At 44.6% G+C, this 25,487-nt stretch overlaps 1 protein-coding gene across 3 annotated transcripts in view; it reads left to right on the top strand.

Moving 5' to 3' along the window:
- Positions 1–23,850, top strand: part of Cadm1 (cell adhesion molecule 1) — a 321,034-nt gene extending 297,184 nt beyond the window's left edge. For 2 of the 3 annotated variants that reach the window (XM_028783699.1, XM_028783701.1), the window contains exons 9-11: positions 124–156; positions 18,648–18,779; positions 20,756–23,850. In XM_028783699.1, the coding sequence (XP_028639532.1) occupies positions 124–156; positions 18,648–18,779; positions 20,756–20,874 (284 nt within the window). In that variant the 3' untranslated portion in view covers positions 20,875–23,850. The remainder of the gene's footprint in view (positions 1–123; positions 157–18,647; positions 18,780–20,755) is intronic. The other variant, XM_028783700.1, reaches the window with a different exon arrangement.
- Positions 23,851–25,487: the final 1,637 nt, after the last annotated feature.

Here is a 25,487-nt window from a genome sequence, read left to right as displayed (position 1 = left end):
CACGCGGTGTTCTTTGAAAGCTTGCTCATATATTATCTGTTCCATTTTTTTCCATTCTCCCTTTTTTTGCATGCCGTTCCTCCTGTTTCTTCCCTTCCTCCAATCCTCTGTTCCTGTCTGTAGACACCACGGCGACGACAGAACCAGCAGTTCACGGTTGGTACCACATTACTGTTTATCTACTTTCTCAGCGCTGCTGAGAGGCAAGGCAAGCCTGGGAAAAAGAAATGCAGTCTTCAAGGGAACTCATGCTCCGAATAGACTGATCTCATAAATGCACTGTAACGTTTTATGCTTGACATTACGCTGAGTCTTGTCATTTATGTTGGGAGTTCAGTGGCCAATGGTTGCAGTCTGAGATGAGGCCTCCCCTCTGGTGGCAAGCGGGGCAAGGTGTCCACCACACGTTCCTCCTTATGTATAGAACTCCACCACACCTTGGAATAACTGAGCCTTCAGCCATTTTTTTAATTAGGATTTTTAAAAGAGTATTTGCCTACAGAGCTAAGATCTGCAGGCCAATCACTTACCAGCTTTTTCCTCGGGGAATTTTTAAAGGGAACTCTTTGTCCCTCAGTGTTTGAGACAGAGAGTCCAGGAGGAAGATGTCTATTTTGACCCCTGACATGAACAGAGGAAGACTGCTTGTCTTCTCTACAGAAGTCATGACTTCCCTTCTATCCTGCTGGGAACTTCTCTACCCCACCTCTCCATCCCTCTGTTAATTGAAGCTTAGGCTTCTATTAGGTGGGAAGCCACTCCCCAACAATGTTCCCCATGTCCCCATGAACAGCATCAAGTACAGTTTTAAGAAAGTCTTTGGTGTGTGGTACTTTGCAAGCCAAATAATACAAAATATATTAAGTTTTGTATCTTTACCAAAAGGTGATTAAACCAAAGTTTAAAACCCATAAACTTCAGACAGGGACCTCAGGACACTCTGCCTCCTTTTCCCCTGTCACCAGTGGACTACAAAATGGGGACAGGTCTTTTAACTTTTGTGGGGTTTTTTGTTTTGTTTTTTATTCAATCAGAAAATAGAGCCCTGTTTCATCTGTATACTGTTTTATTACTCAGCTAACATCTAACCTTGACAAGACAATACTTAGAGCAGATATCTTAGTTTAAAGGGGGACTGAATTATAATAACTGAATCCAAGGGAATCTTGGTAAAGGGTCTGCTTTGATCACTCTATATGCTGTGCAGCGTGAAAAGTCTACCACTTCAGCGACAAGAGGTGATCAGCCAGCCCTGTGGTGTCAATTTGGTTGCTAGAATAGAATAATATCTAGCCCACATTGACTTCCTTAGACAACTTTGTCTGAGAACCTAGAGGTTGGAAATCTGAGTAAAACCTGTTGGGCTCTGTCAAGATCAGCAGGGAGCCCTCTCTCTCTCCTCCGCTCCCTGCCCCATCCCTCACTTGCAAAGTAACAAGAGCTTAAGTAGGAAACCTAGCTTACTACTACTTCACTGTCCTTTCCTGCCATTGGGACAAAGGGAAATGCCCATGCAGTAAGCTAGAGGGGACAGGTACACTGGACAGCCATAAGAAATCAATTAGACATCAAATGTGCCTTTCTAAAGTAGTGTCTACAGAGCTGGCTACATCTCAGGCAGCAACTGCATTAAACTTAGTTGTTGGTGTGGTGGCCCATACCTTTATCCTAGCACTCAGGAGGCAGAGGCAAGTGGATTTCTGAGTTCAAGGCCAGCGTGATCTACAGAGTGGACAGCCAGAGCTATGCAGAATAACCTTGTGGGGGTGGGTACTTTAGTTGTTTGTATATTTTATCTTTAGTTGAGTACCTTATCAGTTATCCTCAGAGCTTTAAGTTGGCTTCAGTATAGCTCGAGATTTTGTTTTATTCTTTTTAAAGAACTCTTAAGTTTTGGGCTTTCTATAATTAACTCCAGGGTCAGGTGCAATCTAAGATTCCCAAATTCTCTGAGCTCTTTGAAGAAAGAGTGACCATTTATCCCCTAAAGCCTCACAGTTCTATGTTTTAGTCCCTCAAGAAGAATCCAACGTTTGCACTTGTGGGGCTCATCCTTAAGCGCTCGGACAGGGTGTGCAAACTAGAGAGCTAGTCCTCTGGTCTAAAGAACTGAGACATCAACTAAAAGCCGCTTCTGAGTTGAGGCTACTCGTTTTAATTACGTCTGTCTCATTAGAAAGAGAGCAAAGGAGAGAGGAGTCTCTGGACACACGGAAGGAGATATGCTATAGCGTACTCATGGCAGGACATAGGGTTGACTGTGCCATGAGAAGCAGCCATTGTCCTTCTGTCTGGAAACAACATTAAGCTGGGTGTATAGGGTGAGACCAACTGGTGTGAGATGTTTGTGGGAAAAAGTAATAAGGCCAGCCTCCTTATGGCATCTATCTCTTCAATGAGACTCCTTAGCAGCAAAGAAGTGGTAGGGAATCCCAGCTGATCCCTGTATAGTGTATTTATAAATGCATTCTCCAGCTTGTCTCTGGTCCTCATAGCCTCTTCTCAAAGGGGCTCCCACTGTTTTGACCAGCTGACTCTCAAGCCCACGTCCAAAAGCTCTAATGAAAACTAAAATAATCTCTGGAAGTTTACTTGATGGAAAGGGAAGACATTTCTCCAGTCAGTTGTAAAGGATCACAATGTAGTGGGAGCTACAGACCAAGGGAACAGAGGAACAAGGCCGTCATCATACCATAGCATCAGTTTTAGCCTAGTGCTAGAGGCCCCGCTTCTGCAGTACAGCAGCCACAGACAGACTCACTGGATGACCTTGAGATGGTCCTTACAGTGACTTGTCCCAGAAAAAAAGAAAGTTAAGTGGCTTGATAACTCAGCAACTTAAATGACAAGACATCCTAAGTCAGCCAGCTGTGACCGTCTTAGTGGTCTCCAAAGTGTTATACTGGATTTTCCAGATGGCTGTTTTCTTTGATTTAAAAAAAAAAAAAAGACATTTTTAAGATTTCCCTTTGAAGACTCATTAAAATATTTTATTCAAGCTTGTGTTGCTAGAGTATGTATGAAGTTTATTCTAGTTGCTTATGTATGTTGACTGTTCGTTCTTACCGATAACTGATTGGAATAAGCATGTACTGGAAGGTTGGAAGTGCATGAGCATGATCCAAAACCAAATGGATTTTCTCCAAAAGAAAACCAAGCAACAATTCACCACCATATGTTTGTAAGGATCTCACTGAGAGTAAAGATACATGTGAGTGTGAGAGCGAGATGTTTACGCAAGGCTGACGTGGGCGGGGGGGATCTCTTTGAAGAAGGATGTTGAGCATTGTGGTTTTGTGGCTCATCCTTAAGGGCCTGCACAAGGGAAAAAAAACCAAAACCTGTGCTGTTGTGTGCATGTTGATCGATGCAAAAAGAAAAAAGAAAAAAAAAAAAACCACTGCCAAATCCTGATAACTCATGGCCAGAAGCTGCAGGCAGACATGCATGGGTGGTTAACGCACGGGTAGTGTCGTCGTCATTATGGTTATTTGGTGTGTGGGTGTGTGTGATGGTTTTTGTCTTTCTGTTTCACTGTGGACGCTTCTCTGTAAATGTCTTGTGCCTTGTTCTTTTCTGTTCTGTGTGTCCCCTCTCCCTTTCCCTCCCCTCCTCCCCCACCCCCATGAGGGGTGGGGTGACAGCATGCCCACGGTCTGGAATAGCGCTTGTGCCCCTGTTACACTGCAGACAGCTGGCTTCTGGGTTGGAGGTCTCTCCTCTGTCTGTCTGTCTGTTTGTCTATCTATCTATCTATCTATCTATCTATCTATCTATCTACCTACCTACCTACCTCTTCCTATTCCTCTTCTCCTCACTCTTTTAAATCTGCCTGCCTTTTCTACCTGTTGAGACAGTGGAAGCTGACAATCTCATGGATTTTCTTATCCCAGATGATTTTTTTAAATAGATTTTAGTTCATTCCAGAATGGAGAACCTCTCTGAAGCATTTTCCACTTTCTATTTTGGTTTCAAAGTATTTGGCCAGTGCTAGGTAACAAACTCACACCCCAGACCACTGCCCATCCTTAGGTAACTGCCCCATGAGTCTCCCTTTCCCTGATTTATGACTAGTGCAGACCATGATAGAATGCTAGAAGCACTGTGTTCTCTCCTTACCTTACTTGATATTCAGTTGTGGGAAAGTTCTGAAGCCCATTTGAAAGAAGACTAGCCAGCAGTGCACATGGTTACAACCGCTATGTCCACCGTCTGTGTATGTGCCTCTGTGTACATCTCTCTGTATGAGTACATAACAGTGGCATTCAAAGGCTGTCATTCAGTCAAGGGACTCTGCAGACCTTGTATGCTCTCCCCAAGAACAAAGCTAAAGAGGTTTACGAATGGCTGCAGGACCTGAAGATTGCGTTGCAGCCTTGATATGCAGTTTGGAAACTGTTTAACGGCGTGAACCAAATTTCTGCTAATGGGAAGAAGGGAAAAACTCTCCACAAAAGCTGACAAAGCAGGAAGAACAGGATGACTGAGCTTTTAGATTAAAACTACCGGGGGCGTCTGAACTCTTCTGGCTCGTGGTGGAAGTATCAGTTTCCACGACATGGCCAGGTGATCAGATGCGTGCTGCGTAGGTAAGAGAGAGACCGTCGCCTACTTTGTTTTTCCTAATGGGAATGGTGCTAGGCCACTGGGCCAAGGTTTTGCTTCCTAGGGATTTTATTTCATTGTGATTTTTTTTTTGTAATTTTCTGTGAAATACTTACATGATAACCTGATGAATCGAATCCAGGAACCTCTTTAGGTATACTTGATTTTTGCACTTATCGAAATGGCTAGGATTTCTGACTGATTCTGATTCTTTGGGGTCTTTTTCTTCTGCTTTAAAATTGCCATGTCAAGAAGAAGAAATTACAGCTTCAGAAGCACACAGTGCAGTACCACACAGCACCTGTAACATCGGAAAAGACCAAACATGAGTCTCTGTAGAAGAGACTGCCATTATGCATAAATTAAATTATCATATCTGCACCTTAGGGCTTCCTTAATTGCTCAAAAATGTCCCATATACAACAAAAGTAAACTTTCATTTGTTTAACAGAGTTTGAAGAAATGCATTGCATGCATTTTAATTAGAGGTGACTAGAAAGAGCTTGAACAGGTGACAGGAAATTTTGAATAGAAGAACCAAGAAGTAATTTCCCACTTATTATTCAATCACAATGTTTCCTTTTGAGAAATAGTCTCTGCTTCATAAAATGCATCTTTGTCATTTTCTTTGAGAAAATGAGAGGAGTCTAATTTTTAACATGAAAGAAAAATACCTAAGCAAAAGCAATTCTAGGGGTAATTTTTTTTTCCTCACTGTACCTCAAATGCTATGGCAAACTCTCTAATTATATTTATTCAGAAATTATCCAGCTATGACAGTGTGCTGTAGATTCATTTTTAAAAAAAACCAATCGAACTACAAAAACAAATTTAATACCACTGGCCTAAATGGCTTCTCAGTTTGGAACATAATCTAAGCAGGAGATTCCAGATGATTTGGTATATTTTAAAGTTTATGCCATTAAAGATGACAGTTTCAGCTTTAATGAGGTGTATATCAACTGTCTGTCGCTTCTTAATGGAAAACTTTGCATATCAATGATACTTCATAAACATATTTGTCTTTATTTTTTAAAATTAGCTTTCTAGTGCCCTCCCCAGGGAAATAAGCCTTCAACAGTAAAGCTGCGTCCTGGATGCCTCCTTGTTTAATATGGTTCAATGGGCACCAAGCACGTATGTAGAACACTTTGATAGTCATCAGACCACGTAGCAGTGAGGGATTAGCCTTCTGAGAACTGCAAATTTATAATTAACTACAGAGAACTACTTTATGTTACCCATTTATAACAGTTATCCAAATAATTGTATTCTTCAGTCTTTATTCAATGAATAAAGCCAATTAGAAATAGAAACACTTTCAGCCAATCAGGTTTCAGGACAGAAGGCTAGCATTTCTCCTCAGGTGCCTGTATAATTTACCGCATTGCCATGTTCCCTTTGGTTGCCTGGTTCCCTAGCATGGGAACACCTGTGCACTCTGAAGGCTTTCATTTTGGTTCAGCTTCTGCTCTGGAGCATTTGGCGTCCAGGGTTCATGTGGGAACTCTCCTCTCCCAGGAGTGGTGGCGGACAGCCTCCTCACGTACTCAGCTGCTCATGTGGCTTTGTCAGTCACCTCAGAAGTCTCAAGCTTTAACGACCACTCATACAAACTTGTTTTAGTTCATTTGATATATGTATGTATATATGGCAACCCATCAGCCATTATGTATTTCCAGAGCATTTGTTTCGGTTGCCTTAAAGCTCTGGTAAGTAATTCACCAAGGATGACTCTCAAAACATTCAATCAGCAATTACTTACTGAGAGTATACTTTGTGCTGAGCTCCAGGGAGGGGAAAGATACAAAAATAAGCAAACTTTGTGTCTCTCTTCAAAGACCTTGCAGCTGAATTAGATCCACACCATCTTCAAAATGACAGATAAAGACTATAGGACAGTTACTGTGGAGATTGGAGTTCCAGGGCAGGGAAGTGAAGGAGAACAGCAAACAAGCAAAGGGCCCCATGACTATCTTAACATTTTGTGTTGTTTAATAAACTTCCTTATAAGATCAGCTGAGGAAGAAGCATGAGGAAACGTAAGCCATCTCTAGCTGAACCTCCCTCCACTTAGCTATGCTTCTCTTTGCCTGTCTTAATTCAAATCAGCGCTGGTGGAGAACCATCCCAGCTGACCAACACCCAGGTTGACTGGAACACAGGCACCCGAAGCCCCACATGATTTTCTCCTGACCTAACTGCTTTTTCAGCTTTGACGGTTTTATTTTTTCCAGAATACCACTGATTTATAAAATTCTTTAAAAAAAAAATGGGTTGTAAATCAGATTTTTCTGATGAAGGCCTAACCTTCGATCTGCACCTAGCAGTCGATGGACCCTTTTGAAATAATGTGATCATAAGATTGTGCTAAATTGGTAATGAACTGTGTTTGTCAGTATTGGCAAAGGAGCTCAATTTTCAGGGAAGTGCAAGATAAAACTGACATACATCAGTATGTAGCATCTAAATACATTCATATTTAAGAGATCTATATCAGAGTGTCCACAGCTACCACTCCAGCTTTACTTTTTTCTTTCTGCATGCTGTTTTGAATGAGTGATTTTTAAACATTCACCCTCCTCATGTTTCATGTGCTTTCAACAGTGGAGGCCGAGGACTCCTTCTGCCTCAAATTGTATATCAATAATAAAATTATATAATTAAAGAAATGAACATATGGATTAATATATTCAAGCTCTCCAAAAAAGTGAGAAATACCAAGAGATTTGGCTCATGTTTTTTTTTTTTTTAAAAAAAAAAAACAAAACCAAAATCCATCCTCAGTTCTTAAGTGTTTTGTTTATGTCCCTCGAGGAATGAAAAGAAAAACAATTTGTTTTTACTTGTAAGGCCTTACTCAGTTGCCCAATTCCGCAGAAGAACTGGACAGTGAGGATCTCTCAGGTAAGGGCTAGTCACTAGGTAAGGCACTGCAGTGTCCAACCTGTGGGTGATTTGTCCACTGTGACCGAATAACCACTTGGTTTGCTGAGCAATCAGTGTGGATTCTGAGACTAAGAAAAGAATGAATCTGTGTAGCTAATTCGCCTTCTCTGTTCACTCAACCACCTTTCTTTCCTATGGTACCAGTGTGCCCTATTTCGGACCAAGGTCTGTGCCATAAATACAGTAGAGAGCAGAACGCCAAGGCCACTCTGCTCCATGACTTGAAGTAATGTGTTCTGTCCTAGATGTCTAATGGCTCAGGACAAAGTTGGTTGTATCATAAAGCAGTTGATGTTGGATTATGTGGCACAATCTTAAAGTCATAATGACCGCCTACTTCTGTGGAATAAACTCGAAGGTCATGCTATAGCACTTTGAAGTAGGTAGTAGAGCAGGTCGGGGGCAGGGTGTTGTCACACACCCGGATGTAAACTATTTATCCACCTCAGACCTTTTTCACAGTATACTAAGCTCTTGCAAAAGTAGGTTTCATGCTTGATTCCAGGATTTAAGTGTTACTAATCCAGAATAAGAAGCATATCCTAAAAAGGCCAGAGATTTAGGGTGGTCAGGGCTAAACAATTATATGTGTGAGCTCCATGACGTCATGAGACTTCAGTGCCAACTACCTACAGCTTCTGAAGCTCTCTGGTTGGTTACTTAGTGAATCAGTCAGCAAGTCCCTTGACATTGCATTGGAGAAACCAAGGCACAGGCATACAGTTGCTTCCTGGAGCCCACAGGAAAGTAGGATTCCATATTAGCTCTTCCCCAAAAGAGTTCACTATAGTTGGTTTGAATGGCTGGTACTTGAGGTGCCATCTTTAACACAGCTGGTACTCCCCCATATCTCAGAACACATGGGACTGATTTCCAGCTGTGTGTGTCTCTCAGACCTTAGGAATGCCCTCCCTTTTGTTCTCTGTCCAGTGGGTGAGGGTGGGCTGAGCTATTGGGATTTCCCAGAGTAGAAACTTCCAGGCTGCTACAGGCTGGGCCGGTTCTGGGCCAGTTCCCTGCTGTGTACCTGTCTTGCAATAAGTAGCCAGCTAATACTTTCTGAATTCATGGACAAATTCTAAATACTAGTGAATTTCAGTAAATAAATCAATTAGAAAGGAAGCTACCCATTAGCCATGTCAGTCACTCGCTTCTTACTTGTGATACATTTAAAGAAGTTGTAAAACCATGCCAAAAAAAAAAAACACATTAACTTTATTTTCTTTTAAAACAAGAGTAGGTATGTCCTACCTGGCCGTAATACAATGCCAGAAGGAAACAACTGCTTGCCTCCCTGGGTGACAGAAGGCACTGTGCTGCCCCACCCCCTTAAACAGAGCACCCTCAGTGACAATGACCCTGTACTACTGGATCTTTCAAGAACCCTGAGAAAGTTCTCCTGGGTTGACCCTGATCTCTCTTGGCACATTTTCCAGACAAGGATCACTCAGACAGGCAAAAGGAATTTCATCGTCTTTAGGAAGGCATGAATCAGCCAGGTCTCTCCTCTCCCGGCACCATTAATTAGAAACACTGCGGCCCCGGCCCTGCACTGTGTTAGAGGGGCCCCCACTGCAGGTCTATCAATCACCCAAGTCAGGAGCAATACCAGCAACCATTTGTGTTCATAATAATTTGGTTAAATTAATAATTACACTGCCCCCCCTTCCCTCCCGGACCGAGGCACTCCTGTTGCTGGTGAGTCATAAGTCATGTAGAACACTGGTGAACTGGCAGGCTGGGGCAGGGCTGCCTTTGCATCTGGTTTGATGAACTAATCAAAAACTGATTAGCACCTTTGTTCAAAGGGGATGCTGATTAATCAGTCACTATTGATTGTGAACTTGACTTCTCTAGGCAGCGAAGAGACATCTAAAAGGAGAAAAAAAAACAACCAATAAAAATTGAGCAGCTGTCATAGTGTTTAAATTTATTAAAACAAAATACATTATTTTTTATGAAGCTGTCTTGAAATGGGTCACTGAAGGGGAGCATATTGATTGAGAAAGGATGAACTTCTCAAATTTCTGGAGCCTGCAGGCTGAATTCAATTATAATACGAGACAAACAGGTTAACACCCGCCTTAAACAGGCCATCGATAAATTAGAGTGGGTGTTGCCCATTTAATGCTCAACTGTGATAATGAATAGTGCCCCTCACTCCCTGCCGTACTGGGTAGAAAGTCCATCCTTTCTACATTAGGGATTGACGGTTCACACTTGCAGAGCTTTCCCTGCCCTGCCCCCACCTCCATTCCCCGGTGCCTGCCTCCGCTAATGACGGTTTCATAGGCAGCATATGGTATGCCACCCTCAACCAGCAAAGCGGCATGCCCGGCTGATCCTCCTTTGTAATCTGCATTTTAAAAAAGATTCGGTGCCTAGTTCACTGATTTAATTATTGGCCAACTTTGGCGGGGAGACTTATCTGATTCTTTCTTGAACCCTTTTATTTACTTTTTGGGTGTTAATTTTATTGACAATAGATCCACACTAGTTTTGAATTGTTTTATCAATTACATCTGCTGTTTCTCAGTGACAGCTGGTGGTTATTGCCACCCATGTGGAATAGAATAGCTTTAAGCATATTTATCCTTCTACTTTATTTTAAAACTTTAACAAAAATGTCTGCAACTGCCTCCCTCCCTTCAGCAGTGGAGGAGCCTCTGGGAACTGTTCAGTGGAGTGAGGCGGTAAATAGTGTGCCAGAGACTAGCCCTCAGCACGGCCAGGGCAGACCATCCGTCTTCAGCTTTGGAAGCAGGGCCCCACCAAGGCATTCCAGCACTGCTTTCTTGTTACCCTCAAAATGAGAAAGCGATCTGGGAAAATCCTCCATGCCCTTCACAAGCCACAGAAACATACCGGGGAGGGGCAGGCTTCCGCCTGACTTCCACAACCCCTACGTAGTTGTTGGGAGCAATCCAAGCGATCCAGCTCTTGGTTTCCCAGGTGGATTACAGAGGAGGCCTGAGCTTACATCCTAGCCCTCAGATCCAGGGATTCTAAGGCAGGGTACAGTAGATGGACTCCTGCATGCGTGCATCCCCACACAGGTAAACACATTTGTGCATACATACACACACACGCACAGACACTCAATAGGCACTGCATCTGAGATGAACTCCTCAGTTAGTGAGCACCACATTATGTGTGACCCTGGTTTGGAAAACAGGCTGTTTAATTTCCTTGATAGACAATATATCAGGAGGAGAAGTAAAGAAAGACTCTACCATTAAGCAATACCCCTGAACCTCTTATATATTACCTAATTTTTACTCCACAAAAGCATTTGAGCATCATGTGCTTGGCTCTGGGCTAGCTCCTACTACACGGTGGTAAATAAGACCCAGTAGGAGTGAGACCAGCCTTGGCTCTCACAGGCTGTCCTACCACCCCATGATAATCTTCCACTGGGGAGCACAGACTGCTTACCCAAGTTGATTGTGACTATGGAAAATAAATACCAAGTAGTTACAGGTGAAGAGCTGGGACAGGAGAAGGTGGAGGCCAGTTTAGAAAAGCTCCCCAGAGAGCGGGGACAGGAAGGCCTGATGGGTGAGGCAAGCTGCAGGGAATCCTGGAAAAACTCCTGCGGGTTAGTTAAGGGAGGGTGGATCAGGCAGCTGTAGGGCCCCCAGCAATTTACACGGATAGAATTTAAACATGGGTCCTCTGGTTCAGGGGTCCCAGCCTCTGAGAACACCACAGCACCCTTTACTCCTTTACTCGGCAGTCTCTTGAGAATCCAATTCCTTCTGGCCCTTTTTCATCCATTTTCGGGTGGGCATTAGGGAATGTGCAGGGGAAAGCTGGCTCTGAGCAGCCTACCAGGTACACAGCTATGTGTGCTAACTGACCTGGAAACATTATTCTAATCATTAAATTAGTGCCTTCCCCTTCAGAGAGGATCCAGCACGCCCTGCTCTGGTGTTTTCAGTGCAGCTGCCCCATAGACTTCCCCAAATGATGAGACTCCTTTCCGCCTGAGGTGGCCCTGAATGCTGTTACGACTACTGCTTGAGGAGACTTAGGACATGGAATCTTCAGTGTTTTAACATTTAAGTTGTGGTCCCTGGCGCACGCATGTAACATCAGTGTTTGGGAGCAGAAGCAGAAGGATCTTAAGTTTAGTGTAAATCAGATCTTTGAGAGATCTCATGAGCCTGTGGTCAGTGACTTTCCCACAACTGATTTCTCCTAGTGCTGACTTTTTCCATAATCCAACATGCTACTGTTTTAACCATGGGGAACAAGGTGGTCATGGCCAAACAGACCAAACCTCTCCTTCAGACTACAGCATTGCTACCCACAGTGCGAAGTGTGAGTCCCAGTTCCACAGGTTGGACACTGCTTTGGGGTGACTTCACCACATTCATGATTCCATCCTCCTCACACCCCTAAATGCCAGAGGCCCCCCAAAGCATCTACAGAGACAGATTCTAGTGGGAATGCCGGTTACACTCTGTCCTGTTTACCAGGTTCCTATAAGGAAAACCCCAGTGTCGTCCTTGGTGTCTCCCCTTTGCTTAAAACAGAGAAGGCTATCCCACTGTCAGTGTCCTGTTACAAGATGAGTGAGTGGTGCAGGGTCCCTCTGGAGATGCTAAACACCTTGGGATTGGCACTGTTTCCCGGAGCCATTTCTGCTGATGGTTAAATTAACTAAGCCAAGTGGCTGGAGAAGGGAGACAAGTCACCACTTTCAAAGACTGGTCCTGACTCTTCGCTGTGGAGGATTTAACACTGCAGTCCTCGAATGGTATATACCTGAACCGTAGATTGCATCTGATGGCCTGCTGCTTCCTTCATCACCGTGGAGAACAGCAAAGCCATCAGTACAGCACGTGTCAATTCTGTATAAGTGAAATGACAGCTTGGTGACCCTTGTTCCTAAAGAGCCTGGGGTCAGTGATAAGAACCGAAAAGATCTCCCTCAGGACTTTATAGAACGGAGTGATGCACCTCAGACATCAAGCCCCACAGTGTGCTCTAGCCCCTGACAGCGACCCTGGCAGAGTGTCATTGGGGCCAGTGTCTTAGAGTAGGCTGTTGACCTGCCTGAAGTCACTCAGAATAGAATGAGGTTGAACTTCTGGTCCAGGTCTGATGGCAAGTGAGCTCCTATCCCATCCCTTGTGCCTAGGCAGTGGCAGGCAGGGAGAGCCTGAGTCCTGGTCACTGAGAGTGTACAGTGTACAGCCACTATCTGTGCACCGTTGTCATTTAAATGAGTCTATACTGAGATCCAGGGTACACGCTGAGGACGACCTCTCGGGTTTTCTTTGCAGTGGCCTCGCACAGTCCCTCTAAGTGTCAGAATAGCCGCATGACATTGCTAGACTTGAATGCCGCTGATGGCTGCTGCTGGCCGCCTGGCATGCTCTATGGGAATCTTCATGATTTTCTGGCCTACGTTGATGCCTTCCCTTCCCTTCTCTGAGAAGATGGAAAGGAAAGGTTATGTTGCATAAAGGCTAGTGTGTTCCAATATATATTAACATCTTAATGGGAAAGCCCTGCATGTACTGTATACATTTACTACTCTCTGACAAGAGGGAATTAAATGTCAGAAGGATTTGTAGCATCTATAATTGAATTGGTGCTGAGAAAAGCAAATCTTAAAAGAAGAATAACATATTAGGATTAGCAAACAACGTGGCGTTTTGTCAGCGCTTGCCATTCGTGTGTTCCCCTCCAGTAATAAAGCTGTGCTTTTAAAGCCCAGCTCGGCTCGTTTGCCTGAGGTGAGAGAGCTACCCCAGGCTATGAGAACAGGTAGCTTTACCTTTCAGAGAGTGCAGTGTGTGTGTGTGTGTGTGTGTGTGTGTGTGTGTGTGTGGTTCGTTTGAGGTTTTGTTTTTCATTTTTGCTTCAGCTTTGGAATATGTACCACCAGCCTCCCCTCCCTCGTCCTTAGCAAGAAGTAGCAAGTGACATCACAGTCATTAAGCCTTTTCTGAGATAGACTAATCAGCCCAGCTCTAGGAAGCCAGAGGCAGCATTTCCATCATAAACACCAATTCTAAGAGTTCTTTAATTAAACTGACTTGTCCAGAGAGACCTCTGCTGCACCAAGTGACAGAGCTTTTGCAAAATGTCAGCCTCAGTTCAGTCATCCCTGGGCAGGAGAGGCCCCTGGGGGAGTGGGAGGCCTAGAATTGCCCCCACTTTAAATGAGACCTAAGAGAACAGATCAGTGGGTGCTGGAGCAGTATCTAGCCTGCACCAAGGTAGCCTGAAATGTGAAGGTTCAGCAGTGTAGTTATGGCCGTCATGCCTGACGCTCCACCTTCTTCAAAGCAGAGGGCTGGGTATCCTTTAGATCCTGCACCCTGGGTTTCTGGATGGGTGGCCTGAGGTTGCCATGAGAGCTCTGCTCAGTGAGTCCCTCTGCCAGTCCGTCGTCAGGCCAGGAGCCTGCCAAGGACATCCTAGCCATTCCCTGGTTACCCACCGATCCCTGTTTTGGCAGCACAGCCTGCAAGGCTTATGATAGATCCACGATTGTGGCATTCTCCTGACAGTTGGTGTGGCACATCTGCCAGGTGGTTAGGTAGCCATAGAAACCTGCCCCTTGCAGATGCGTGATCCACACAGGCAGCAGAGGCTGTGGAGTGCTGTGTGAAGGAAGTGCTCCACTGTAAGTGTTTAAGGAGTGAATGCAAGTAGAAAGAGAGAGAGAGACGGAGGGTGGAGAGGAACTGGAAGTCCAGTCTGGCCCTCAGAATTATCTCCATTCATATTGCCCTTGAGACGTAGGAGGGATCTGGTCAACCGTGCTGAGCTGCCAGAAGCTGAGTAGTTTAGGACATCCCTGGGATTTTGATGAAAGTATTTTTGTTTGTTTTAATTCTTTTATTGTTATTCTGAGATTTCTAAGCTACTAAAATCAAGGCCATGAAGCTATGGCAGAGCATTTTGTTTTGTTTTTGTTTGTTTGTTTTGTTTCATCTTGTTGCCAACTTAACATTCTGCAAGCAACTTAGAAACCTCACCTGGAACCAAGGTGTTCCAGCTTTTTGCCAGAAGAAAAGCTAACCCACAGTCGTGACCAGCTCATGATGTGTCTGTCACCCTGACAGCTATAGAAGTAGTGCAGGATGGAACAAGACAGAACAGGCAAACCAGAAGTTATGCCACAACAAAGTGTTGTCTTGCCCAGTGTTCAGTGTTGTCTAGTTTAGACTTACAGCCAGCTCACTGGTTTATCTGAATTTGTGTATGGAGGTTAACTACACACAGACCATGGTTACCTGAGACTAGAATGACTGGTTTTGTATATGCATGTACCAAGCATGTATTTGGCATTCCTCCCCAGTACAACAAGGGCCCACCTTTATCCTGAAATAGAAACCCGCTAACACTGGTGACTATACACGAGGAAGAATTAGAGCCTCTTAGGAAGCAAGAAAGCAAGATTGTGCATCCAAGAGGATTCCCTTTGCCTGAAATTAGGCTTTACACCCCCACATTCACTTTTTATCTGAGAAGCTGCAGCGAAGCGAACAGCAAAGGGGACAGGACCCACATGGATGCGTGTACGCCCTCCGAGGAGCAAGACCTTCCACTGATGGGGATCAACTCCCATGGCGTTTCCACCCTAGTGATTTCTCAAGACACGCCTCGTGTAATCTCTTAATTCTCACCTCATGAGCAGGGCAGGAGACATGGAAGCTGCAGACTTTACCAGGGGTCCTCCCGCAGTCTCCTGTTTGAATGCAACGCCTGTCGGCCAAGTACATCCCTGTGGCATCCCATGCTGCTGCTCTCTGTAACCAGCAAGGTGCCAGCTGCAGGTGTGGGTGGTGCTCACCCCATAGCAGGTGACCAGCGTCACCCCTACCACTTTGAGCCGACCCACAGCACCGTTGGAATCACCTGCCATCCCCCCAAGAGGAAACAGAAGAGACAATGAGAAACAACTGCTCTCCACGGGGAAGCCCGACCATGACAGGCACTTAGGAACAGTCACGGCTCTATTACTACAGCCAGGGGTGGGAGTGGGGTGGAGGAGAGGTGGGAAGAGGCGGCGAGGAGCTCCTCACCAGCAGTGTTCCCTGTAAATTAAACAGCAGTTACCTCCGTGTCCATCTGCTGTAATTGAAGGTAGGAAAAGTGTCTTGATGATTAACTAGCGGTAGTAAACTTTCTGATCAAAGTGAATATAGAGAGATTACGCTTATAAATAAGTATCTGAAACGTGTTTGTATGTCCTTGAGGGTGCGGAAGATAACTCAGACAGGTATTTAGTGTGGACTATGTACAAGGGGACATAGCAAGACTGAGCACATTTGGAAAGCAAAAGTCAAATAAGTAGTTGGGCTCAGGTAAGGAATCCCACAGATAACAGTTTTTACCCTTGTTTTGAGAAGATTTACAGTCCTTCTGTATTCCTCCCCTTCACTCACCTACCCCTCCCCAAAGCTCAAACATACCACCAAATACCACCACATGTCTCTGGAGATGGAAGAATTGGTCTTTTAATAGTGGACAGGAATTGCCTGCCTCCAGTGGTCTGCCTTAAACAGCTTCTAGAAACATCCATGTACTCTCGGTCCTCTCATGGTGGCTCCTCCCTCGTCCTTGCCTCACGTAGCGGTTTTCTCTCTTCCCCGTCACTTTGTCCCAAGTCTAAGACACACAGAGCTTGCTGAAATAAAGTCAGACTTCAGTCAGTTTGAAGCAACTGAAGATCACTTGATTTCATTCCCACAAGGGAAACATAGCTGACAATGGTCACTTGGTCCCAGTGAGAACATTTAAGTGTTTTTGCAGTTGGCCATGTCTCTGCGATGTGGAGAGTGATCTTCCAGGAGGCACCAGGATCCAGTACCACCCTGGGATGCCTCTCTTCATCACTTGACTGGCTCTAGGATCACCATGGAAACACACTCATGGATGTGTCTGTGATGATGTCTCGAGGCCCAGTCCTAAGTGTGGGTGGCACAGTTCCAAGACTCCAGACCAATAGAAAAAAAAAAGCAAGCCTCTTCCTGCTTCCTGACTAGGGATGCCATGTGACCAGCCACCCCACTTGGTCCTACCACCTTCCTTCAATGCCATGATGTCTTCAAAATGAGAACTAAAGCAAGCCCTCCCTGATGTTATTTGGGGCCGATGTTTTGTCCCTGAACAAGAACAGGAATTAATGCACACCCAGCACACAGTACTTCCCATCAACAGACTGTTTCTTAAAAGGCAAAAACATTTCCAAGACCACCTGCCCCATGAAGAGGACTTTGAGGACAGTAGAGTCTGCGCTGTCTGCAGTCAGCAGCACTGGGGCTGCGGCAGGAAGGAGATATCCTCACCACCACATCTCAAGCGGAGCTTATTAGTCACGTTGCTGAAGAGGCTTGCACATCACGGAGGAGACTAATTGGCTGCAGCTTTCTGCCTCCAACCCATCTCTATCCTCCAATTAAACTGCCATCATCCTGTTGTCCGGGCGACCTGCTGCTGCCTCTGACTTGGCATTTCTGTTGGGGTTTGAGGTTTGAGTTATTCTGTAGTCCTTCCAAAGCTAACTCCATGGAACACTTTAAATACTCCACGTTTTAATTGAAGCTCTTTTAATTAAAGCACTTTCCATGGAAGCCACAGTCACGAGTTATTTCCCCACATCCTTCCGTGTTTAGTCTCCAAGCAGAATTGGAAATATTGAGAGAAAGCGTAAGACCTGCCCTCCCGCTGAAAGCGTTGTATCAGGTTTCGGCTCAGAAGAGTACCATTACCTTTAGCTGTCACGGATCTGTACACTTGATCGATAAACTTCAAATATTATTAGAGGTGGAGGCTTCAGAGATTTGCTCTGTTCTTTGGAGAGAGACAGAGATAAATCTTTCTTAGAAATTGACTTGAATTTGCACTCTCGGTCTTCCCGGTGAAACGCATTTCTCTTAGGCATCCAGCAACTACAAGGGGGGCAGATTTATAGGCCATGTGCTTCATGTACTGAAAGATTTAAATGGTAAATCCTTCACATATGACTTCACAAATCATGTAAAGTTAAAAGATTTTTACCGTTTCTGTTGCTGCTGTGCTTAAATTGTAAGGTACAGCCAGTAAATCATTTTAATGGAGGTGTCGTACTTGACTCAATAAAAAAAATAAAAAAAAAGACAATGGTTTAGCTTCCACTCCAAAATGTTAATGTATTAATCTACAGGAGAATAATTGTTTTTACTGTGTTATAAATCTCAGGTGCCATTAGGATTTCAGCAAAGGGTGATGTAGCCACATTCCTAAATTAAAATTGTTTACCCCGCCATGTAACTATCCATTCTGCATCGCCATAGCTCATTCTGGGTTCATTCTGAAGTTGTTCCCCAGCCAAAAAGTCAAAGGGGACTCCCCGAGGGAGTGAGGCTTATAAGAGAAAACTACGTTTTGAGGGGTTAAACAGCATCAGAACTGTCTGTGGTAATGGACAAGTATTCTTTCCCACCATATTTTTTTCTTTCTTTTTGTTTTCTTTTCTTTTTTCTTTCTTTCTTTTTCTTTTTTTTTTTGAATTAGGTTTTTAGATCTTAAATCGAGGCTTTCTTCCCTCCTCACACGTTGTAAATGTAGCCAGCATATTGTATTCCTTTAGTCTTCACCAGCCTGCCGTTGTATCTCCATAGCCTCGCTTCCCTATGCTTGTTCTTCTAAGGAAGTAAGCTGTGGGGCTTCTGTCCTCCCCCCTGCCCCTAGTTCCTGTGATGGACTGAAGGTACCCTCTGTGGTGTCCATAGTTAGGTCACCGTCCTTAATCATTAGCAGCCATAAGCTCCAGGACGTGTACAGTGGGCACTAAGAATAGGTGTGAACAGCCAGAATCCCTCCCCCCTACAGCCCCTTAAGTTTCTATCCCACGCAGTAGCACTCCTGTGCTGCCGCTAATGAAATTGCCTTGTGGGGAGAACAGATCAATTCAGTACTGGACAGGTCAGTCTGTTCACTCCATGTAACTTGATCCATCTGCTTTGTTCTCTCTGACTCCTCCATTAAAAAAGAAGGTGACCTCCTGACCCTGGAGGCAGTGTCCCTGGGGCTCTTGGTGTCTAGTTGTCTGTTCTACATCCCTGTTCCTCTTCTGATTTCAACAGATTCTCGAGCAGGTGAAGAGGGGACCATTGGGGCAGTGGACCACGCGGTGATTGGCGGCGTCGTAGCCGTGGTGGTGTTTGCCATGCTATGCTTGCTCATCATTCTGGGCCGCTATTTTGCCAGACATAAAGGTAAGCAAGGTGCTCTGGCAAGCTGGAGCAACATGTCACCACAGCCCTGGCACTGGGGGGCTACACTGTTGTCATTAGTAGGCAGCTTGGTGTAAAGGATGGCACAGCCTATGTGGTTCCTAGAACGGGGAGAAGGGGGCTTGGGAGGTGGAGAAACCGTAGCAACTGCTGCTGAGGACTGTGTGGGAGGATTAGGATTTTCTATAAATACAAAGCTGTCTAAGTCTGTGCTTCTCCAGTCCACGTTTGGGAATAGAGCTAAACTCGTAAGGTAGGGGCTGCTGTGACAAGGGGCCTGAGCCCTAGAAGACTGTATGCATGGCAAACATAGCCACAGCCTGCTCGCTTCCCAGGAGACAGGAGGACCGGTTTGCTGCCCCTGAAGTCTGAGTAAGCTGGTCCCCAGAGCCAGAATATTTCCTTCTTGATGTGATATGCCCGGGTTTTGTTGGTTTTTTTTTTTAATCCTTTGCCTTAAAAGCCACATAAATATGTATTTTTTAAATTATCGGGGCAATTGATTTAAATTGCCATTAATCATCACACTTACCAACTGTGCAGACTGGATGGGCAATCATCTTTGCCAATGCTCTTCCTCTCTGCCTCATGCTGCTCTGGGCCTCTTCTCCCCTCCCGGTAATTTAGTCTTCCTTTTCTTTGTAGGCCCTTGTCTTTCTCAGTTGTTTTTCTCAAGCACTGTGCACTGAGCTTTGGGGCGGAGGGGGCGGGGGTAGATGCTTGCATACCGCTTGATTGTTACTTGGGTTTGGAGAAAGTCCCTGGAGCCCAGCAGTGGAGGTCCAGAGTGCTTAACAAAAGCCTTTAGGATCAGAAGTGTCTGTCTGGAGCACAGAACAGCTGGGGAGCCCTGGAGCTGTGTGGGCCAGAACCTCTGCCTTTCAGTGCTTAGCTTGGTAAAGCCAGAGAGCGGGGCAGAGTGTACACAGCATCATTGGAGGATCACGGGAAGGGGATACACGTGCAAGCTCTCCTGCAAAAGAGAGAGCACAGGAAGGAAGCACTTGGCCACCTGCTTGTTGCTCAGTTTATCTCTTTAAGATCTGAGAATTGGGCAAAATGTCTCAGGCTTTTTTCAAGTATAAGAATCTTTAGAGTCAGAACATAATGGTAAGAGGGTTATCAGATTACACCAGGCAATTTGAGTTCTACCTGCCTGCTACTCCAAAGTGAAGTCTTGCCTCTCTCCTTGTAAATGCCTGGGATTTGGTGATAGAAATGTCATCAACTTGGTTAATGTTCTGTCTATTGTCATTATAAAGTAGCTGTGACAATTAGCAAATCCATGAATCTGGGTCCAGGCTCCAGTCACGTGGTGAGAAAGACTCTCTCGTTCATGAAGACAGAGCCCAACCCTCCACTGCAGCCCTTAAAATGTCAAACTGTGCCCTCCATCTGGTGCCCCTCTCTGAAATAGATGGCACAGGGGAAACAACCCTTACAAAAGTTCAAGCACAGCCTCCCTTGTGGGTAGCCAGTAGCAATTCATGAAGCCAGGAGACTATGTTTGGAGTAACGGGTTCAAGATGGCAATAGAAGCATCTTCGGGGCCCTAATTCATTTATTGGCTAATTGCTCTTCCTTGCTTTGGTCTTTAACCATGTGCGAACATCTCTTGTCATCGGTCTTTGGTGTTTACTGTTAACGCGGTAGGCAGCAGCTCGCCAGCTTCCTGCATTTTAGCCCCACTCACGTCGTCTTCTCTGGTCATAATCACTGCTCTAATGTCTCGTTTGCTGAATTACATCGCAGCGGCTCAGTTGGAGTGGTTACCTTTGGAGCCCGGGATTCCCATCTGTCTCACCCACCCTGCTCTCTTCTTCCTATTGTTTTTTTCCCCCCTCTGCTGCCTGCACACCACTTCGGCTGATGATGGCCATAAAGCAACTTGCCATCTCTGTACCACTTCACACAGAGGCCACCAGAGAGTCACAGTGCTTTACCCCTTCATCTTTCAGGTACATACTTCACTCATGAAGCCAAAGGAGCCGATGACGCAGCAGACGCAGACACAGCTATAATCAATGCAGAAGGAGGACAGAACAACTCGGAAGAAAAGAAAGAGTACTTCATCTAGATGAGCCTTTTTGTTCCAATGAGGTGTCCAACTGGCCTGTTTAGATGATAAAGAGACAGTGATACTGGAACTTGCGAGAAGCTCGTGTGTTTTTTTTATGAGTGGGTGGAGAGATGCGAGACTGGGAAGGCTTGGGGTTTGCAATGTACAAACAAAAACAAAGAATGTTCTTTGAAAGTACGATCTGCTGTTTGACACCTCTTTTTAATCTGGTTTTAATTGGTTTGGGTTTTGGTTTTTTTTGTTTTGTTTTTTGTTTTTGTTTTGTTTTTTTTTTTTCGTTTCTATTTCTTCCTACCAAGTCAAACTTGGGTACTTGGATTTGGTTCGGTAGATTGCAGAAAATTCTGTGCCTTGTTTTCGTTCGCTTGTTGTGTTTCCTCCCTTTTGCCCTTTTTATGCATTTATTTTTCCCAAAATCAAATTTGTTTTCCCCCTCCCAAACCTCCCATATTTTGGAATTGACCTGCTGGGATTCCTAAGACTTTCCCCCGTTGTCAGTTTCTTTTATTTGTGTTAACAGTGACTGCTTTCTGTTCCAAATTCAGTTTCATAAAAGGAAAACCAGCACAGTTTAGATTTCATAGTTCAGAATTTAGTGTCTCCATGATGCATCCTTCTCTGTTGTCGTAAAGATTTGGGTGAAGAAAAAAAAAAAGAAAAAAAGAAAAAAAAAGAAAACAATGAAAACTCTTTGCTGCTGCCCATGTCTTAAATACTTAGAGCAGCGAAGACTAGAAACGTAGACTGTGACCCAGAAGCTGTCGTCTGCTGTGGATCTTCATTACTGTACAGGGTTATCTGCAAGTGAGGTGTGTCGCAATGAGATTGAATCTGTCGTTAATTCTTTATCTGTAGGCGGCTCAGTATAGATTACCCCACGCTGTGCAGAAAGTTTTTGGAGTGGAAAGGTCTCCTCCTTCCTCGTTGCCCTAAACAGACCTGACAGGTTAGGTCTGTCCGTTTTATGTAAGTGGACAAATTTGAGATGCCACAGGAGGGGAAGCAGGGAGGGGGTACAACAGTTCTGCTCTGGTTATTTCTACTCTGAACAATTCCATCCACCTTTCCCAATTGGCCTTACTGCTCACTCCGTGCAGGATAGAGCAAGTCCGTGTGCTGTGTGAGTGACTGAAGGGGACAGGTTTTCAGGTTTTGTTTAGGTTTTGGTTTTGTTTTGTTTTTGTTTTTCCCCCTTTGTGCTTATTAAGGATGGCAGTGGGATGTGTCCTGTGTGTACTGTATATTACAGACACCGTCCTGCTGGGACACTTGTCCTGCTGGGATTTCCAGCTCCAATCCCTGCTCTGCTCCCATTCCTTCAGATTTGGCTCGACAAAGGCAGGAGGTACAAAAGAAGGGCCGGTATTGTTCTCGAAAGGTCAGAGCTGAGGTGGAAAAGCAGCATGTGGGGCTTTTTCAGTTACTTAATCAAAACTCCAAATGTGAGTGTTTCTATCTTCCGTGCACTAGCCCTGGCCTCTTTCCTCAGCCTTAAGAAACATCTGCCAAAAATTCCTCATCTCGCATGATGGCAGCCATAGCGCATAGCTACTAAAATAAGTTTCCGTGAACATATCTTACACCGGAGCCTGGGGGAAGGGAGAGGAGTGGAGGAACCATTTGCTTTCTCTAAAGCTAAGCAAGGGGTTGCAGAAGTGCCGAGGGCATCTAGCAGTAGTTCTGAAGAAGGACAGAACCTAAACTCTTACCACACGTGTCGGTAAGCTCCAGACTCCAAAACAGTCCCTCTGGAAAGACGGCATCAGAAAAGATAGATCTATCTATATATATATAAATATATAAATATATATTATATAACATTTTCAGTCAGTCCTTTTGGATTTTGCAAGGTGCATTTTTACTATTGTTACATTATGTGGAAAACTTACGCTGATTTATTTAAGGGGAAAAAAAGTGTCGACTCTGTTATTTGAAAGCGTATTTTCTTTTTCTTGTCTTTATTTTAACTTCCGATAGAACCACTGCAATATGGGGGCCTTTTGGGAACGGACTGGTATGTTAAAGGAGAATCCATTACGGAGCAGTGTTTTGTTAACCCCTCTCCTGCCCCTAGGCACTTAACCAAGACAAAAAGCCACAAGGAGCACCCTTTTTCAAGAGTTTTATAATGTGCATCTATTCCGAGCCCTTAGCACCCATCCTGACCATAGTGACCATATCAAAGGGTGACAACCAGTTAGCATGTCGTTGAAAGGGTTTTTCAGCTGTCCTTTTTAGAAAAAAAAAATATAAAAAATATATTTAAAAAAAACAATAAAAGAACAAACACACACAAAAAAAAACTACCATTGTTCACAGAATTGGCATCTCATTTTCGGGACCGCCCATCTTTCTGTTTTGACAAGTGTATACAGTAGTGCAGTGTTCTGATGTAACTTTATGGCTTACAATGTTGACATGTCTCAGGTTCCTGTGTTTCGATTGGTGTTTTTCCGTCTCAGGTAGATTGCAAAGTGTAGGCCCCACACATTGGAAAAATAATAATAATAAATAATAATAATAATAATAAAACAAAGCAAAAACAGGAAATTGCAGACTTTAGTTGTATATTGGTTTATGTATTTTTCTTAAGTATACAGTGCACTGTTTGAAATGTATTGTTGAGTATTACTTTGTACAGGTTGATCACTTTTTTTAGAGTGAAGAAAGAACAAACTTGGGTTTTTTTTGTGTTTTTTTAAAGGAGTATAAAATAATGAAGGATGTATAATTGATGCCAAATAAGCTTGTTCTTTAGTCACGATGACGTCTTGTTTTCCCTCTAGGCCAGCTCTGTCTCTAAGGTACAAGGACCATGTTACAGTGTAAGAAACTCCACACCCGTGTGTGCACATTCATTCGCATTTTGTATCGGTTCATGTATACCATTTTTACAAAAAGAAAAAAAAGGAAAAAAAAGAAGTACTATAAAATATCTGTCTTCTTAATAAAAAAAATTAATGTTACAAGTGATCCTTTAAATCTCTTTCTGGATTCTTAAAACACCCGGCCTCTGGTCCCAGCTTCCTCTCCTAGGACCTTGTGTGGGGGCCCAGAGCACTGGCTGAGAGTGGCTGCGAGCTGGTCTCTCTCTCTCTCGGACTCTCTCTCTCTCTCTCTCTCTCTCTCTCTCTCTCTCTCTCTCTCTCCCCCTCCCCCTCCCCCTCTCTCGTCTGTTCATCCTTGTCCTGTCCTCTTCCTCTTCTACCCTCACAGTAGACAGGAGAGTCTGGTGTTCATCTGAACAGAGTCAACTCCAGTGGGCGCGAGGATTTGTGCAGGTGTGCGGAGCACAGTTGCCGGGGATGGCGCCTCCTGTGGCTGTGTCCACCACCACCCAACCCCACCTTCACCCACCACCCACCAAGTTCCCTGTGTTGCCTGCTCCACTTGTCTTTTTCTTTGGGATTCTGTGTCTTAACAATTCATACTGCCTTCTTCCTTTTAAAATTCTCTCCTGTCACAAAATGAAGAGGTGAGCTGCTGGTTCGGCTGCCTGCGGATTCTTCTCGCTTACCATTTAGGTTTTGGAGACTTCAGGCCCAGGTGGACTTTGAGATTCAGCAGCATGGTATCATCATCCTTGCCTTGCAGGCGAAATTAGCAATGACCACACTCATAGTCCATGAGCCAAATCTGGCCACCCCAAAGTGCCCTTTCTCACCATTTACCCAGCTCTTGCTGAGTTCCCCCTCTGTCTGTCAGGTAACCAGGAAGGTTTGGCAGGGAGAGACAAGGTAAGCTCCAGAAAAGTCAAGGCTGGACATCTCATTTGGAGTTTTTACATCGTGGTCTGGTGTCTGGTCTGTCTCTTGAGCATAACATCTCCAACAGAATCTGTTATGTGCTCACTGAGTGTCTGGCACATCGACACTGGGACTGAGGGGGACACCGACATGTGTAAGTGGTCACAAGAGACTGACTAAGGTACCAGTTACCTCTGTGAAGTGATCTCGTTTGAAGTGACCTCATTTGTAATTGCCACACCCTGTGCAATAATACAGACCAGTAGGGATTTCTTGGGGAAGGGGAGTGAGTGGAAGCTGGCAAGTCCACTCAGTGGAAGAGCCAGGAGCTTGGCCAGGTTTCCAAGGACATTAGAGAAGGAAAGGGTGCACAGGGCAGTGGACCCAGGCAGCACATGGACATGCATGACATCCATTCTGTGCCCGTCCTCATAGTCTAGGCAGAACTTTGGGAGTCCATTAGCTTCTCCCAGCTTTTGCCAAAAGGCCAAGATCAACAGGGAAAATGATCTAGCATATCTCTACAGGACAAAGGCAATTTAGCATAGCACTCAAGAGCAAGAGTAGACCAAACTTGGTTTTAAATCACTGCCCCACTTTTACTAGCTCTGAAGCCTCGGGCATATTACCCAAGACACCTGATCTTTGTCTTTTGTTGGGTAAGGTAGGATGTGTTATAACCTCAGAGATCATTAGGGGACAGAGAATAGATAGATACACAGTCCTGGGCTGGAGGGATAGCTCAATGACAAAGCCTGTGTTTAGCAAGCATGAGGTCTAGAGTTCCATCTTCAGTACACCAAAAAGATAAGAAGTTGGTGCTTAGGCTGTAAAGTTGAAGACAGGAAGTAAGCACTCCTTACA

This window comes from Grammomys surdaster, unplaced genomic scaffold (assembly GCF_004785775.1).
Source record: "Grammomys surdaster isolate TR1022 unplaced genomic scaffold, NIH_TR_1.0 1164, whole genome shotgun sequence".
Lineage (NCBI taxonomy): Eukaryota > Metazoa > Chordata > Mammalia > Rodentia > Muridae > Grammomys > Grammomys surdaster.
Note: the sequence above shows the minus strand (reverse complement) of the source record. Positions and strands in the feature narration are given on the sequence as shown.